Here is an 18422-nt window from a genome sequence, read left to right as displayed (position 1 = left end):
CCTGCCTCTGCTGCGAACGTGTAACAAAGGAGAGGAGCCTGAAATCGAGTGGCGACAAGGGCTCTGCTGTCGAACCTTGCATGGAGCAGGACGGGGTGCAGGTGGCATTGTCCCCAAGGTGTCCCCAGGGCTGGTCCCACCCTGCTTCTCCTTGTGGTGCCCAGGACAGCGGGGTTTGGGGGAGCTGTGTGCCCCAGCTGCAGCTGCACACATCTGGCTCTGGCTCTGCTCAGCTCTGGGGGGCTGGAGCTGCACATTCCTGAGCCTTTTTGGAGCGTCCCTTGGCGCGCTTTGGAGCACCTTGTATCCCTCAGAACATCCCTGTATCCTTGAGAACATCCTTGAGCCCCTTGGAGCATCCCTGGGCCCCTTGGAGCATCCTGCTGACCCCACAGCTGCCTGGGACACGGGGATAGGGGTGGCTGAGGGGTCTGGGGGATCACTCCCCACAACCCCTGAGCCTGCTCTGAGCTGTGGGAGCTGCGCCGAGGTGCAGTGGCACAGGAGGGGCAGTGGCACAGGAGGGGCAGTGGCACAGGAGGTCCCTGCAGGGCTGGCAGGATGACAAAGCCCAGCTGGGCCCTGGCAGAGCAGCCACAGCCTGGGCTGGGGCCAGGAGATTGTCCCTGGGCTGGGGCCAGGAGATTGTCCCGGCCCTGCACAGCCTGAGGGCTTTAAAAGGAGAGAATGAGGAGGAGGAGGAGTGCAGAAGACAAAGGATGCTGTGAGAGCCAAGCACTCAGCAGGCACCGGTGCCCAGCACACCCCACCCGCCCAGGGGATCCTCAGGGCAGCACCTTCAGCTCCTCCATGGCCCTAGAGCCATTTCCCAAGGGATCCTGCCCCATCTCCATCCTCAGCACAGAGCTTGGTGCTGGGCAGGGCTGCAGGGACCCAGCTGGGGGGTGCTCTGGTCCTGGGTGGGACCTGTGGGGCGCTGAGGTCACTTTTGGGGTATCCCCACCTCCCATATTGCCCACATGGACAGGATGGCTTAGCAGGAAAAGCAGAAAGGAGCTGAACCTTCCTGCTGGGCTCCAGCATTCAGGCAGCCCTGTGCCATCAGCCTCTGTGGCTTCTGCTGGGCAGCACCCTGAGGACCCTCCATGCTGTGTCCCCATGTCCCCATGGTGTACAGGGGGCACCCAGCTGCATGTGCCCCTTCCCCAGCCTGGCAGGGAGCACCAGGTGGGTGTTTATTTGCTGGGCACCAGCCAGGACAGCACCCTGGGGACCCTCCATGCTGTGTCCCCATGGAATACAGGGGACATCCAGCTGCATGTGCCCCTTCTGCAGCCCAGCAAGGAGCACCTGGCATCTTGTGGGTGATTTTTTTGGTGGGCACCAGCCAGGACAGCCCCTTGGGGACCCTCCATTTTGTGTCCCAATGTCCCCACGGTGTGCAGGAGGATGGTTTTGTGCTGGGCATCAGCCAGAACAGCACCCCAGGGACCCTCCATGCTGTGTCCCCATGGAATTCAGGGGGCACTCAGATGTATGTGCCTCTTCCCCAGCCTGGCAGGGAGCACCCCAGGGACCCTCCATGCTGTGTCCCCATGTCCCCATGGAATTCAGGGGGCACCCAGCTGCATGTGCCCCTTCCCCAGCCTGGCAGGGAGCACCAGGCAGTTGGTGGGTGATTTTTTGGTGGGCACCAGCCAGGGCAGCACCCTGGGAACCCTCCATGCTGTGTCCCCATGGAATTTAGGGGGCACCCACCTTCATGTGCCCCTTCCCCAGCCCTGCAGGCAGCATCACCAGGCAGCTCTGCTGCAGCTGCTCTGCTTATTATCATATTTAATTGCCCTCCTGGTAACCCCAGGAAATGAGCAGGAGCCGGTTTGGGATGATGTAAACACCAACTCCAGCTCTCTCCCTGTGCCAAGAGAGCTGTGATTTATGCAATTTATGTGATTTCTGTGATTTATGGAGCCCCCCAGCCCTGCCCCCAGCCTGGGCTGCCACTTTAATCCAGGCCCGCAAATTCAACATAAATCACTTGATTAAAAGCTCTACTTAATTTAAAGGGGGTGGGCAGAGTGCAGCTGATCGATTTAATTCACACCGGGAAACAGCAACACGCAGACACATTTAAAAAGGCTTAAAAAGGCTGGGGAGGCCCCGGTGATGCTGCAGCTGCCTCAGTTTAACCCTTTAAGGGCTCTCAGCCTCCCTCCATGCATGGCCAGCCACCTCCCACGCCCCTGTGGGGTGCAGGGTGCTGGAAGATCTTTATGGGAAGCACTGGAGCCATGAAAAAGCAGAATTTTCCCCAAAATCAGCTGAGCATCACCTTCCCCAAGTGCTGCCTGTTTTTGTTTTTGTTTTTGTTTTAAAGCACTGGAGCCATGAAAAAACCCCAGAATTCCCACAAAAGCAGCTGAGCATCATCTTCCCAAAGTGCTGCCTGTTGTTTTTGGTTTTTTTTTAATGGTACTGGAGCCATGAAAAACCAGAATTCCCCCCAAATCAGCTGAGCATCACCTTCCCAAAGTGCTGCCTGCTTTTGTTTTATTTTTTTAAAGCACTGGAGCCATGAAAAACCAGAATTCCCCCCAAATCAGCTGAGCATCATCTTCCTAAAGTGCTGCCTGTTGTTTTTGGTTTTTTTTAATGGTACTGGAGCCATGAAAAAACAGAATTCCCCCCACAAGCAGCTGACCATCACCTTCCCAAAGTGCTGCCTGTTTTTTGGGTTTTTTTTGGGTTTTTTTGTGGTACTGCAGCCATGAAAAACCAGAATTCCCCCAGAAGCAGCTGGAGCATCATCTTCCCAAAGTGCTGCCTGTTTTTGTTTTCTTTTTAAAGCATTTGAGCCATGAAAAACCAGAATTCCCTCAAAAGCAGCCTAATATCACCTTCCCAAAGTGCTGCCTGTTTTTGTTTTTGTTTTTGTTTTAAAGCACTGGAGCCATGAAAAAAACCCCAGAATCCCCACAAAGCAGCTCAGCATCACATTCCCAAAGTGCTGCCTGGTTTTTGGGGTTTTTTGGGGTTTTTTTGTGGTACTGCAGCCATGAAAAAACAGAATTTCCCCAAAAGCAGCTGAATATCACCTTCCCAAAGCGCTGCCTGGATGAGCTTGAGCCCCCTCCCCGTCACCCCCCCAGCCCAAGGGAGATGTGAGGGTGGTTAAAGTCTTTTTAATAATTACAAGAATTCCAGGATTTCATTACAGAAAAGAGTTGACAACAAATAACATTTCTCCGTACAAAGGCAAAATAAACTTTTCAAGTAACAGCGGCCCGGCGGGGAGGGGTTTCAGGGGGGGTGCCCTGTCTGTCTGTCTGTCTGTCCGTCCGTCCGTGGGACTGCAGGGGGAGCACAGAGCTGGGCTGAGGGTGTGAGGATGCTCCCAGGTAAGGCACTGGCAGGGGATGCCCGGGCACGGTGGGGTTGGCACCGAGCTGGGCACTGCCCAGAGCTCCCCCCAGGCACGTAATGACAACAGATTCCCAAAAGGCATCATCGACACGTTATTATTATTATTATTATTATTATTATTGTTTAATACAACCCCATATAAAACTGAAGCAGCAGCAGCAAATCCTTATCGAGGGACCTAAACTGAAATAGGTTTAGAACATAATTTAAAAAAATAAAACCAGCAAAAATAGCAAAATATATGACTTTTTTTTTTTTTTTTTTTTTTTAATATATATATATATATATAGCAACTGATATCTACCAGCCACTAGTACCTTCCTACCAAACTGGTATATCTCTGGTAACAACCCTTTTTAAAAAGACATGTAAATATATATTCATATTTATACATATTTTTTTTTTCGTTATGTACACGGGACTCTGGGTTTAGCACGGGTGGGTTCAGGCACCTCTGAGCAGCGCAGGGCTCCTGCCCTGGCAGTGCCAGGCCTGGCTCAGCAATGCCCACGGGTGATGGTCTGGGGGTCTGGGGGCATCCTGGGCACGGGGGGAGCCACACCATGAGGGTGCTGGCATGCTGAGGGTCCTGGCACATCAGGGAGGGTTACAGCACACCAGTGGGGCACCTGGCACACCAGTGAGGCTCCTGGCACATTGGTGAGGGTCCTGGCACACCAGTGATGGTTACAGAACACCAATGAAGCTCATGGCACACCAGTGAGGCTCCTGGCACACCAGTGAGGCTCCTGGCATACTGGTGAGGGTCCTGGCACATCAGGGAGGCTCCTGGCACACCAGTGATGGTTACAGAACACCAATGGGGCTCCTGGCACATTGGTGAGGCTCCTGGCACACCAGTGAGGCTCTCAGAACACCAGTTAGGGTCACAAAATGCCAATGAAGATCTTGGCACACTGTTGAGGGTCTCAGAACACCAGTGATACTCCTGGCACACCAGAGAGGATCTTAGAACACCAGTGAGGCTCCTGGCACACCAGTGAAGCTCACGGCACACCAGCGATGGTTACAGAACACCAGTGAGGCTCCTGGCACATTGGTGATGGTCCTGGCACACCAGTGATGGTTACAGAACACCAATGGGGCTCATGGCACACCAGTGAGACTCCCAGCACACCAGTGAAACCCCTGGCACACCAGTGAGGCTCTCGGCATGCCAGTGAGGCTCCTGGCACCCCAATGAGGTTCCTGGCACACCAGTGAGGCTCATGGCACACCAGTGAAGTTCCTGGCACAACAGTGAGGCTCATGGCACCTTAGTGATGGTCCTGGCACACCAGTGATGGTTACAGAACACCAATGAAGCCCCTGGCACACCAATGAAGCCTCTGGCATGCCAATGAAACCCCTGGCACACCAGTGAGAGTCCTGGCACACCAGTGAGGCTCCGGGCACACCAGCAAACCTCCTGGCACACCAGTGAGACTCCCAGCACACCAATGATGGTCCTGGCACACCAGTGATGGTCCTGGCACACCAGTGAAGCCCCTGGCACACCAGTGAGGCTCTCAGCACACCAGTGAAACCCCTGGCACACCAGTAAGGCCCCTGACACGCCAAGGTTCCCCCCCTGTGCAGCCACAGCAGCCAGGTGCTGCTCCCAGCTCCCCAGGTTCTCTTGGCACACCAGCCTGTGCCCCAGCAGGCTGTGCCAGCCCAGGATGCCTGGCTGGGCTCTTTGGCCACGCATTGCCCACGGGAGAGGATCTCAGCTCAGCCAGGTGGGGACTCTCCAGCACAGAATGACAGAAAAGAGGTTTAAAAACAGAAGGAGGAAAGGCCACGGAAACCTTGGAGCCTTTGGGCTGTGCAGAGCTGGCAGGAGGAGCTGGGTGGTGGTTTTGGTTATGTGAGATGCTACAGATGTCTCTGAACCCTTTCTGCACCAGGCTGTGCAGGCAGCGTCCATGGGCACGGCATGGCATGGCAGTGCCAGGCTCAGTGTCGCTTCAGTCCACCATTGCTGTGCTGAGGGGGCAGCTTGGGCAGGCAGGGCTCGTCGGGCAGCGGGTCGTGGGAGAACACCGAGTCCTCTCCTGAGGAGCACGTGGAGCTGCGCGTGGCCGGGAAGCCGGGGGAGTACTGGTCCAGGGGCAGGGACAGGTCCAGGTACTCCTGAGAGAGGGACAGACCCCGGAGATGGGATCAGGAAAGGATAGGGCAGCTCCCAGAGAGCCCCTCACCCAGGGGAGCACTGGTCCAGGGGCAGGGACAGGTCCAGGTACTCCTGAGAGGGACAGACCCCAGCGACAGGATCAGGAGGGGACAGGGCAGAGCCTCACCCAGGTGCCACCAGTGCCACCTCTCCTCCTGACCCTGATCCAGGGGCATGGACAGGTCCAGGCACTCCTGAGAGGGACAGACCCCGGAGATGGGATCAAGAAAGGACAGGGCAGCCCCCAGTGAGCCCCTCACCCAGGGGAGTACTGATCCAGGGCCATGGACAGGTCCAGGTACTCCTGCAGGGACAGACCCAGGGATGGGATCAGGAGGGGACGGGGCACAGCCTAACCCAGGTGCCACCAGTGCCACCTCTCCTATTGACCCTGGGAAGCCATGGACAGGTCCAGGCACTCCTGGAGGGACAAACCCCAATGACAGGTTCAGGAGGGGACAGGACAGCCCCCAGGGAGAGCCTCACTCAGGTGCCACCAGTGCCACCTCTCCTACTGACCCTGATCCAGGGGCATGGACAGGTCCAGGTACTCCTGAGAGGGACAGACCCCAACGACAGGATCAGGAGGGGACAGGACAGAGCCTCACCCAGGTGCCACCTCTCCTACTAACCCTGATCCAGAGTATGGACAAGTCCAGGTACTCCTGGCAGGGACAAACCCCAGGGACAGGATCAGGAGGGGACAGGGAGCCCCTGACTCAGGTGCCACCAGTGCCACCTCCCCTACTGACCCCAGGAAGCCATGGACAGGTCCAGGTACTCCTGGCAGGGACAAACCCCAGGGACAGGATCAGGAAAGGACAGGGCAGAGCCTCACCCAGGTGCCACCTCTCCTACTAACCCTGGGAAGCCATGGACACTCCTGGAGGGACAAACCCCAGGGATAAGCTCAGGAGGGGACAGGGCAGCCCCCCCTGACCCAGGTGCCACCTCTCCTACCTGGTTGGAGGTCATGGCCACGATCCTGTCCAGGTCCTCCACCAGCTGCTTGAAGGTGGGTCTCTGGGAGGGGACGGCGTGCCAGCAATCCCTCATCATCATGTACCTGTGAGGGCAGGGCAGGAAGGGGCTCAGCCTGGGGACCCCCAGCCACGGGAGCAGAGAAGCACCAGGAATGTGTGCCCAGCGTCCCTGTGCCCAGGCTGGACCATCAGGGAAGGTGCTACTCCAGGGTGATCCCCCATGTGCAAGGAAAGGGGAACCCTTCTCAATAATTGTGGGAGAGTGAGGAATACTAAAGATGTGACAAACACTTCATTCTTTTAGAAATGTGGCTAATTTTTGAGACATATATGCAGGACTATTGCTGGTTTTTACTTCTTGGGGCACACTTAGTGAAGCAAAAGTTTGCAAAAAATGGCGACAGGCATGATTACTTGTTTCACTTGTGTGAAGAGAAGCAAAAATTGCACTAGAGAACGTGTCTACTGAAACATGAATATTTTTAAATTCACTAAAGGAAGGGTATTTAGTGATGTCTGTTTGCTATAACTGCAGCCTTTGTAAACTTTGTGCTGCTCTTGTAGAAACAGGAGGTTGCACAAGCTGACAGGGCAAGTATTGATGATAGCCTTAGCCTGATTTTTGGAGATTTGAAACATTTCCACAAGTGCTTGCACCTTTTGGTGAAAAAAGGCATGACTCAGTTTTGCTTGTTTAAAAATGTTTGGCAAAGTGTTTGAAATAACCATTGTCAGTTTGTCCGCTCTCGTGTTCCTTTCCACTACAAATCCAGCAAGCGAAGAACGAGCTCTGATGTGAAAAACAAAATATGGATTAGTTCTACATTGCAAAGTTGTATAAAGACATGAAAGCCTGCTCTATCAACCCAGGGAGGAGGATGGACGCAGTCTGGGCTGGTTTCTGTGCTGGGATTCCTGTCCAGGGAGATGCTCATTATTGCAAATCTGGCTCACTGATGTTTTTGCAGGGCTGGGACTGTAACTCCCAACATCTGCCTGCCACCCTCCATGCCCCAGCCCACGTCCTGCACCCAGCAATGGCACTCAAACCCCTCTCCCCAACGCCACTCACAGCTCGTTGGTGCAGTTGCTGGGCTTGTCCATCCTGTGACCTTCCTTCAGCAGCTTGAAGAGCTCCTCAACGGGCACACCGGGGTAGGGGGACCCACCCAGGGTGAAAATCTCCCACAGCAGCACCCCAAAGGACCACCTGGGAACACAGGGCACATGCTGGGGCTCCAGGGTGCTGACACCCTGCTGGACCCCAGTGAGAGGCTGGTTTGCTGGGAGGAACAACCACCCACAGCTTCGATTCACTCTGCAGGATAAATGAGCCCCAGCACCAAAACATGTTCGGTTGGCTGGCGCAAATTGTAATTTCATTTAATCAAACCAAACCCATCCATGCATGTCCCCAGCAGGCCCTACTCACACATCACTCTGGTGGGTGTAGATTCTGTCAAAGAGAGCCTCAGGAGCCATCCACTTCACTGGCAGGCGACCCTGGAGCACAAAACCCACAAGGGCTGTGAGGGAAGCTGAGCCCTGCACGCCTGGGGCACTCCCAGCTCAGACTGGGGCACTCCCAGCTCAGACTGGGGTGTTCCCAGCTCAGACTGGGGCATTCCCAGCTCAGACTGGGGCACTCCCAGCTCAGACTGGGGCACTCCCAGCACAGACTGGGGAACTCCCAGCTCAGATTGGGGCACTCCCAGCACAGACTGGGGCACTCCCAGCTCAGACTGGGGCACTCCCAGCACAGACTGGGGAACTCCCAGCTCAGATTGGGGCACTCCCAGCACAGACTGGGGCACTCCCAGCTCAGATTGGGGCACTCCCAGCACAGACTGGGGCACTCCCAGCACAGACTGGGGAACTCCCAGCTCAGATTGGGGCACTCCCAGCTCAGACTGGGGCACTCCCAGCACAGACTGGGGCATTCCCACCTCAGACTGGGGCAATCCCAGCTCAGACTGGGGCACTCCCAGCACAGACTGCGGCACTCCCAGCTCAGACTGGGGCACTCCCAGCACAGACTGGGGCACTCCCAGCTCAGACTGGGGTGTTCCCAGCTCAGACTGGGGCATTCCCAGCACAGACTGGGGCACTCCCAGCTCAGACTGGGGCACTCCCAGCACAGACTGGGGCACTCCCAGCTCAGACTGGGGTGTTCCCAGCTCAGACTGGGGCACAGCACTCACATTTGTGGTCTTCTTGTAGTAATCGATGTGGTGGATGTCGCGGGCCAGCCCGAAGTCGGCGATCTTCATCACGTTGTCCTCCGTGACCAGCACGTTCCTGGCTGCCAGGTCCCTGTGGATGCACTGACCAAGCACAGGGATCTCAGAATTGGAGGGTTCCCCATCATGATGGGGTGTGTCACGGATATATTTTATGAAAAATCCTTTCATTAGGATCTTTTGAAATCCTTTCATTAGGGTTTGACCAAGCACAGGGCTCTCAGAACCAGAGGGTTCCCCACAATGGGACGTGTCACGGATATATTTTATGAAAAATCCTTTATCATTAGGATTTTTTTTCTCCTGAGAAGCCTCAGAAATTAAATGTAATCAATGGTTATCTGCTGCTGTGGAATGCAACAGGTGCATTTATGATTGGTCTCATGTGATTGTTTCTAATTAATGGCCAATCACAGTCAGCTGGCTTGGACTCTCTGGCCAGTCACAAGATTTTATTATCATTCCATTCCATTCCATTCCATTCCATTCCATTCCATTCCATTCCTTTCCTTTCCTTGCTAGCCTTCTGATAAAATCCTTTCTTCCATTATTTTAGCACAGTTTTAATATATAATTTTCTTTTAATATAATATATATCATAAAATAATAAATCAGCCTTCTGATGAAATATTTTCTCTATTCTTTTAGTATAGTTTTAAGATATTATATTATAATAATTATATTTTATATTATAGTAATTATATATTATTATATATTAATATATTATTACATTACATTACATTACATTATATTATATAATATATATTATATTATATATTTTAATATAATATATAAAATTACTATATTTATATATTATATTAATATAATATATATAATACATATATATAAAACATTAATATACGATATATAATACATATAATTTTATATATATATATATATATATATATATATATATATAAAAAAAAAAAAAATAAATCAACCTTCTGAAACATGGAGTCAAGATTCTCATCTCTTCCCTCATCCTGGGACCCTTGTGAGGGATGGGCAGGGAGGGAAGAGTGTTTGCTCCAGGCCCAGCTGCTGGGCTCCCCATCCCACCACAGCCTCCTGGGAGCTCCTCACCTTCTTGGAGGCCAGGTACTCCATGCCCCGTGCCACCTGGTAGGCACAGGAGACCAGGTCCTTGAAGGAGAGCTGCTCGTCGGGCACGCGGGCGGGGTTGTAGCAGTACTCCATGCCCGGGGGCCGCCGTGCCTGCAGGTACTCCCGCAGGTTGCCCTTGCTGGCGTATTCCACAATCACATAGAGCGGTCCTGAGGGGATGAGAACATGGAGCAGGGTGCCAGGAGAGCCCCTCTAGCTGAGGGGTGGCACAGGGGACAGCTCCTCCCCACTCACCGTCCTGCGTGCAGGCTCCCAGCAGGTTGATGATGTTCTTGTGCTTGCCGATCATCTTCATCATCTCCATCTCGGAGATGAGGTCAGACAAGTCCTTCTCTGTGGCGTCAGCTGAAGGGGAGGAGGCAGAACTTGGAGGGTGCACACTGCAGACCCCAGCCAGGGCTGCAGCATCATGCCAGTATAATTTTAATATATAATTTTCTTTTAATATAATATATAGATCATAAAATAATAAATCGGCCTTCTGAAACATGGAGTCAAGATTCTCATCTCTTCCCTCGTCCTGGGACCCCTGTGAACACCACCACAGGGAGGGAAGGGTGTGTGCCCCAGGCCCAGCTGCTGGGCGCCCCATCCCACCAAAACCCCCTTCGCCATCCCAGCACTGCACTCACAGTTCATTGGTGAGCTCTGAGTTTTGTGAGTAATTGCATCTTATAAATACTGACAGTTATCTCTATCTGGTATTGTATTAAGGGCTACTGCATCACTGAAAGTTTGGCTTTGCAAACTTTCTGAAAACTCCTCTCTCTTGCTTGCTAAAAATTTCACAGCATTGTTTTGCAAGAATAATTCGTTACCATCAGTTTCTTGTACAAACTGCAGTGTAGCCATGATATTTTCTGAAAAATCCTTTCTTTAGGATTATTTCTCCTGAGAAGCTGAGACGCCTCAGGAACAAAATTGTAAACATTGATTATCTGCTGCTGTGGGATGCAACAGGTGCATCTGTGATCGGTCTCGTGTGGTTGTTTCTAATTAATGGCCAATCACAGTCAGCTGGCTCGGACTCTCTGTCCAAGCCACAAACCTTTGTTATCATTCTTTCCTCTTCTATTCTTAGCCAGCCTTCTGATGAAATCCTTTCCTCTGTTCTTTTAGTATAGTTTTAATATAATATATATAATAAAATAATAAATCAAGTCTTCTGAAACATGGAGTCAGATCCTCGTCTCTTCCCTCATCTTAAGGCCCCGGCCAACACCACCACACTGCAGTTAGTTAATTACATTCTGTCCCCTTAAATTCCTTCTGTAGCATCATTTTGCTAAGCCAGTTTTGCTGCCACTTACACTTGAGCATCTTCACCGCCACTTTGGTCACTCGGTTGGGCTTGTCCTTGTCCAGGCCGATGGCTTCTGCCAGCACCACCTGCCCGAAACAGCCTTCTCCCAGGGGCTTGCCCAGGATCAGCCTGCAGGGAGAAGACCCCAAATGTTGGGGAAGATGAAACAGGAAAGCCTTATAAATATGATTGCCTGCCAAAAGATTTTGAGAATATGGAAACTATAAGCAAGATTGAAATGAAAGCAAGCTTTGAGATCCCTCAGTTACTGAACAACTGGAAAACAATGGTGTGGCTGGCTGAAGGTGATCCCCTTTTGATGGAACAACACCCTCTGCTTGCAGACAGCTCCAAGGCTCAGAGCAGACCCTGCTGGCTTGGCAGAAGGGGCCCAAAGAGGAGTTTTTAGGGTTTAAAATGTAACACAGTGTGGTAATGTAATGGTTCTTATAGGCTGTATGGAAATGCTGTAGGATTTGTATCTTGTGCTAGATTGGTTAGTGAGAATTATAATATTCAGCACAGAAGACGATTTATTGTATTGGAATGGGAACTTTGCTCTCTTACCCCTTTTACCCTCTCATCCTCTCTCCCCCTCTCTTCTCTCAGGCCTGCTCTGACCTGCTCCTGGCAGCTCCCAGCAGGGCCCTGCACTTGGCCCTTTGCAATAAACCCCAAATTCCATGACCAGAAGAAGATTTATTGTATTGTAATGGGAACCTTGCTCTCTCATCCTCTTTACCACTCTCTTTACCTCTCTTTCTCTCTCTCAGGCCTGCTCCGAGCTGTGCCTGGCAGCTCCCAGCAGGGCCCTGCACCCAGGCCCTTTGCCTCCTTGGTTATCCAGCAAGCCTGGCTCAGCAATTCTTTTCTTCTGTATCAAAACTGGCTTCCATCTCTATTCTTCCATCACACTCAACATTTAAAAATCTTTCTCCTAAGCACACACATCTGTGAGACTTTCTTGTCAAACTCTCATCCTCCCCAACCCTCACCTGTCCCGGGGCAGCTCCCAGCGCGGATCCTCGGGCAGCTCGTACTCGGAGACCCCGGCCAGCATGGGGGTGCCGCTGGAGGAGAGGCGGGAGGGCCTCACCAGCATCACCCCCGAGTTCATGGACGAGCTGGAGTCGGCTGACACCTGCAGGGGGATGTGGGTTACCTTCATGCAGTGCCCAGCCCGCGGCTGGCTGCCCCCGGGGTGGGGGGAATGGTGATGGGAGCATTGGTTCACCCTATGGAAGTGTGCTCCCTACGGATGGAGTGACAAAACTATCCTTTGTCCCCTTAAAGGAGTGACAAAACTATCCTCTGTTCCTTTAAAGGAGTGGCAAAACTATCCTCTGTCCCCTTAAAGGAGTGACAAAGCTATCCTCTGTTCCTTTAAAGGAGTGGCAAAACTAACCTTTGTATCCTTGAAGGAGTGACAACTGTCCCCTTAAAAAGGAAAGAAACCCAGAATTTTCTCTCCTCAATTAGGTAAAAAAGCCATCTCGCAGGACCTAGGGGACTTCACCTCAAACTTAAGGATACTACACTTAAGGATACCCAATTGCACAGAAGCCAAAAAGTCTTGTATAGGAATGTGCTCCCTGTTGACAGAGTGACAAAACTATTCTTTGTCCCCTTGGAGTGACAAAACTATCCCATGTACCCTTGAAGGAGTGACAAAACTATCCTCTGTACCTTCAAAAAGGAAATAAGCCCAGAAGTTTCTCTCCTCAATTAGGTGAAAATGGCATCTTATAGGTCAGGGGGACTTCACCTCAAATTTAAGGATAGCTAAATGGACAGAAGCCAAAAAGTCCTGCCTGGGCAATTTACTAGAAAAAGCAGTGAACAAAGAAACTAATTGATTTTATGGAGTGTTTTACCAAGAGCAAAGACCTCCTACACCTGGCTCGGGTTTTCTCTGTTTGTTATTTTGCCTTTTATTAAACCTTTTTGTTTCCAACACTGCACCAGAAGCCATCCTGCTGATTTTTATGCCTCCAAGGGTAGCTGAGCTATCTTGGGTGTGTTATAGACCTCTGAAAACTTATTAGACCTGGCTCGAGGAGGCTCCTATAACAACCCCTGCCCACCCTGCCTGTGTGCCCAGCAGTGCTGCTCCCCTCTGTGGGACTTTTAATTACTCTCCATCATGCTGCAGCCCAAAAATGCACAGCTTGGGAGCTCTCCCATCTCCTCCATGCCCTACTCAAACCTTGAACTGCTGTAAATCCTCCTGGTTCTCCTCATGAGCTCCATCAGGGAGGGACGAGGGGGAGCTGTGCAGCCTCCCCACCACCCTGCTGACTGTGCTGCCATCAGAAGCACAGCCAGGTGGGCACATGCAGCAGGGTGAGATGGTCCCAGATCATCCCATCCCTCCTCCCCCAGGTGCCCTGGGCTCCAGGAGAGGCAGTAGGTGCAAACAAACCCCCTCTCTACTTTCTGTTACCTGTCTGCGCAGGGGGATGCTCTTGGCCAGCTTGTGCACGGCCAGCTGGCTGTTGAAATCTGTCTTCTTGGTGGTGCTCTTCAGCTTGTAGATGATGATGGTCACCACCATGCAGGAGATGAGGAAGGCCCCGATGCAGTAGATGATGATCTCCAGGTAGAAGGGGGACGTCATCATGGCTGGGGTGTCTTCAATGGCTGGGTCAGCGTGAACAGGGGGGTTGTTAGCACCCACCAGGCCACAGGGAGTGGCACTGGGGAGCCCCTGGCTCGTCCCCAAGCTCAGTGGGGACATTGGTGCAGCAGGGCCTGGGGGCTGCCCCCCAAACCCTTTATGGGAAATTGTGCAAGCAGCTCCCAGCTCATCATCCCCAATGCCTCTGCCACCTCTGCAGGATGGTCAAATGGGACAGGTATATGAAGTGGGGGACAGGGCCTGGGTCACCCCACAGAGATGTGGCACCATGGGCACCTTTGGGGACAGGTTGTTTAAACTAAAAACTTAACAACTTTGTGAAAGTTGTAAAGCTGGTATGTTTATTACAGTGCTAGAAGCATGTGGAGATTATTCTCTTTAAAAGGCATGAGTACTTTTGGGAATTTCAGACTTTTTAAAATTTTAAATATATATATATATATAAAAATATATATATACACATATATATTTTTTCTTTTAAATATATATGCCTACAATTTTACAATAGGTTTAGCTATATTCATTTTTACGAATTTTGCATAACATTTGCTGTTAGTTCTTTATTAGAAAGAATTTTTAGGTCAGGTGTACTTGCTTTCATAGCAGTCTTTCTGTCTTTTTTTATCACTCTTTGTCTCTTTTTTTTTAATTCCTGTTTTTCACTGAACTAGTTTTTTTGAGCTTAGCTTTTTGCAGTCAGGCTCAATAGTTGTGTTTTCTAACTGGAGATTTAAGTTCAAAACGTGCATTTCGCTTAAATTAAAATGGATTTCTATTGTAGAAATTTTTTTGGAGAATTTTTTTTTTTTGGAGCATTTTTTTTTGGAGAATTTTTTCGGAGAATTTTTTTTTTTTTTTTTTTAGAGAATAAGTAAATTTTTTTTATTTAATGCAACGCAGCCAGGGGCACTCCAGTGGCAATGACCTGCTGGGGGAAGGGACCCACAGACCCTGCTTTGGTCGCTGATGGGGTTTTGGAGCCCTGAACAGCTCAGAGCCCATTCCATGTGCCCGGTCCATGGTGAATCAGGCAGGATGGGGCTGCCAGCCCCCCTTGTGCACCCCCAGAGAGCAGAACCTCAGAGAGAGGTGTGAGAGGCAGCTGAAGGTTCCTGCCCCAACCTCTGAGCACACCCGGCTGACAAAGCAGTGGCTGATAACTGGGAAAGTTTTGGCTGGGAAGCAACGAGCACACAGCACCCCAAAAGCTTTCCCCAAAAGCTGTTATCAGGCTTTGCTCCCTCATTGATAGCCAGCAGCAGCATCAATGGGGACGGGGCAGCCATCCCCACAGGGCAGGCACACACAGCAGTGACAGCCCCACACCACAGGGCAAGGCCAGGCTCTGGCAGGGAAGGGCAGCACTGCCAGCACCCCCAAACCCTCCCTGGACCCCCTGAATGGCAGCACTGGCCTGGCCTGGGGGTGTGAGACCGTCCTGCTCCAGTGCAGCCAGCCCTGGGTAAGTACCCCAGGTATGCATTGCCTGGGCCAGGGAGAGAGCAGGGGCAGACCCCAGCTGGGGTGGAGGGCGGCACAGAGCCAGGGGACACTGAGGACACTGCCACAGCTGCAGGGCAGCCCATGCTGACCCAGGGATTGGATTGGGATGTGCTCTCTCCCGGACCACAATGCATACCATGGAAAGGAGGGAGGAAAGAAGAGGAGTATATACCTTCGAGAACTGTCAACCATGCAGAGTGATGGGAGATCCCAATAGAATTACCCGCCAAACATGTATACTCCCCAGCATCCTCAAATGAGACATTCCTTAAGTGAAGCACTTCCATTTCTTTGTCTGTCGTGTTAACGCCAGCCGTCTGGAAGGGAAAAAATGGGAGCAAACAAAAAAAAAAACAAAAAAAAAAACGGAGAAGCAAACGACATGAGATCTTCTGGGAGGAGCCAGAGAGGAGGGAGAGCCCAGTCTCATTTGGCAGAGCCCCGGGGAGCAGACAGAGACCACTGCAGAGATGAGAGACCCTCGGGATGACCGCTCATCCCTGGCGACCTAGGGAGATGCTGTTAAACAAAACCCTCCACCAGACGGGGTGTCCTGCCCATCATCATGCTGGGGATGGGCTGCATGGAGAAATCACCTGGGCAGGGCTGGCTGGACAGGGAGGGGAGCACAGAGACAGGACACAGACAAGAGGATGGTGGCACAGACAGGGGATGCAGCACTGTGCCAGTCTGGGGTGCCTGGACTGGCATGATGGCAGCACCCTCATGTAGCTGTTGTATTAAGGGCTACTGCATCACTGAAAGTTTGGTTTTGCAGGTAAGATATAAACCTGAAAACTCATCTCTCTTGCTTGCTAAAGATCTCACAGCATTGTTGTGCAAGAATAATTCGTTACCATCAGTTTCTTGTATAAGCTGCAGAGTAGCCATGATATTTTATGAAAAATCCTTTCCTTAGGATTTTTTTCTCCTGAGAAGTTGGGAGGCCTCAGGAACAAAATTGTAAACATTGATTATCTGCTGCTGTGGAATGCAACAGGTGCATCTGTGATTGGTCTCATGTGGTTGTTTCTAATTAATGGCCAATCACAGTCAGCTGTCTTGGACTCTCTGTCCGAGCCACAAACCTTTGTTATCATTTTGTTATCATTCTTTCTCTTTCTATTTATCTTATTCTCTATTCTATTTATCTTAGCCAGCCTTCTGATGAAATCCTTTCTTCTATTCTTTTAGTATAGTTTTAAGGTAATATATATCATAAAATAATAAATCAAGCCTTCTGAAACATGGAGTCAGATCCTTGTCTCTTCCCTCATCCTGAGACCCGTGCAAACACCGTCGCACCCTCAGTTATCATTCTTTTTCATTAACCCTTTGTTATCATCATTTTTCTATTCTTAGAAAAGAACAGCTAGCCTTTTTTATCATTCTTTTTCCATTCTTAGCCAGCCCTCTGATCCTAAGACACCAGCACACCCTTAGAGACCCAGGTTCACTGGTGCCAGGCTGTCACTACAGGACACAAAACAACACGAGCGCACACACCGCTGCTCTCAAGCTGAAGAAAAGGGAAGTTTATTTTCTGTCTCTAACATTTATAGTTTTCTAAAAGTGACAGTGCATTGGAGGGTGAAAGTGCCACCTCTCCAATGACACTGGACAAACCAACAGTCCATCAAATTTCTCTTCTTCCATAAAAGAATGCAAAACAACAAGTTGTTTACAGAAAGCGTGTGAGAAAGTTTACTACACAATGTGAACATCAGAAGGCTTAGAAAATCTTAAAAAATCTTAAAAAAATCAGGGTGACAGCAGACCCAGCAGGTACCTGGTGTGTCATGACAGGGAGGACAGACACTGGGACACACACACACAGCACAGCCAGCCCCGCTGGGTATTTTTCCATGGTTGTTGCACCAGAAACAGCAGAAACAGGAGAGCCCAGAGTTTTGTCTCCACCGCCAGGCATTCCTCGTGTTACCTGTGGCCAGGGGCCTGGTGACAGTGAGCCACGCAGACTGGTTGGCCTCTCCAATATAATTGGAAACCTTACAAACATACTCCCCGCTCTCGGCCTCTGTCACATTGTACAGGGTCAGCACCTCCGCATCGGAGCTATTAATCCCCGAGTGCTGGAACAGACCAACAACAGCAGTCACACGGCTGTGCCCAGGAACCCCAGCGCCCTCAGGGCTGGCACAGGCTCTGCCAGCTCCCACAGGGGTGGGGGACACGGGGATGCACGCAGAGGGGCACAGGACGGAGGAGCAGGCAAAGGGATGGGGGGTAACTCTGCTCCCCCAGTCAGGAGAACAGCTGGGCTGCATGGAATCACTGAGTGGGGTGGAAGGGATGCTTAAAGACACCTTAAAGCACCTCCTGGCACAGCTGGAATGGTGCCCAGCGTGCCCACTGAGTGGCACTGCTGGGGTGCAGAGGGAGCTGCTCTGCCTGGGACCATGCAGGGCTCAGCTCCCAGCTCCAGAGCTGGGCTGGCTGCCTGGGACACCCACCCAGCCCTGTGCTGTGTGCCCTTGGGGCTCTAAATGCACTGGGACACCCACCCAGCCCTGTGCTGTGTGTCCTTGGGGCTCCAAAGGCACTGGGATAACACACCCAGCCCTGTGCTGTGTGCCCTTAGGGCTCCAAAGGCACTGGGATAACACACCCAGCCCTGTGCTGTGTGTCCTTGGGGCTCCAAAGGCACTGGGATAACACACCCAGCTCTGTGCTGTGTGCCCTTAGGGCTCCAAAGGCACCCCCAGCCCTATGCTCTGTGCCTTTAGGGCTCCAAAGGCACTGTGACACCCACCCAGCCCTGTGTTGTGTGCCCTTGGGGGTCCCAGTCCTGTGCTGTGTGTCCTTAGGGATCCAAAACCACTGGGATAACACATCCAGCCCTGTGCTGTGTGCCCTTGGGGCTCCAAAAGCACCAGGACAGCCCACCCAGCCCTATGCTCTGTGCCTTTAGGGCTCCAAAGGCACTGTGACACCCACCCAGCCCTGTGTTGTGTGCCCTTGGGGGTCCCAGTCCTGTGCTGTGTGTCCTTAGGGATCCAAAACCACTGGGATAACACATCCAGCCCTGTGCTGAGTGTCCTTACGGGTC

General features: G+C 51.6%; 2 protein-coding genes across 6 annotated transcripts in view; one reads left to right on the top strand and one right to left on the bottom strand.

The window, feature by feature from the left end:
* ASH2L (ASH2 like, histone lysine methyltransferase complex subunit) overlaps window positions 1-18422 on the top strand; it is a 168496-nt gene that overhangs the window by 102117 nt on the left and 47957 nt on the right. The gene's annotated exons all lie outside the window — the stretch shown is intronic.
* The window catches only part of FGFR1 (fibroblast growth factor receptor 1), a 35176-nt gene continuing 22050 nt past the window's right edge, over window positions 5297-18422 (bottom strand). For 2 of the 5 annotated variants that reach the window (XM_054294398.1, XM_054294400.1), the window contains 11 exons: window positions 15525-15669; window positions 13649-13851; window positions 12207-12352; window positions 11219-11340; window positions 10143-10253; window positions 9867-10057; window positions 8745-8867; window positions 7976-8046; window positions 7616-7753; window positions 6521-6626; window positions 5297-5520 (listed from right to left, as the gene is read on the bottom strand). In XM_054294398.1, the coding sequence (XP_054150373.1) occupies window positions 5344-5520; window positions 6521-6626; window positions 7616-7753; window positions 7976-8046; window positions 8745-8867; window positions 9867-10057; window positions 10143-10253; window positions 11219-11340; window positions 12207-12352; window positions 13649-13851; window positions 15525-15669 (1533 nt within the window). In that variant the 3' untranslated portion in view covers window positions 5297-5343. Of the gene's footprint in view, window positions 5521-6520; window positions 6627-7615; window positions 7754-7975; window positions 8047-8744; window positions 8868-9866; window positions 10058-10142; window positions 10254-11218; window positions 11341-12206; window positions 12353-13648; window positions 13852-15524; window positions 15670-17294; window positions 17446-18422 lie in introns of all 5 variants that reach the window. The other 3 variants (XM_054294399.1, XM_054294401.1, XM_054294402.1) reach the window with 2 other exon arrangements.

This window comes from Melozone crissalis, unplaced genomic scaffold, assembly GCF_028551555.1.
Source record: "Melozone crissalis strain CALT ecotype California unplaced genomic scaffold, PUWL_Pcris_2 ptg000247l_1, whole genome shotgun sequence".
NCBI classification, from domain to species: domain Eukaryota; kingdom Metazoa; phylum Chordata; class Aves; order Passeriformes; family Passerellidae; genus Melozone; species Melozone crissalis.
The sequence above is the reverse complement of the archived record's forward strand: the minus strand, read 5'-3'. Positions and strand labels throughout refer to the sequence as shown.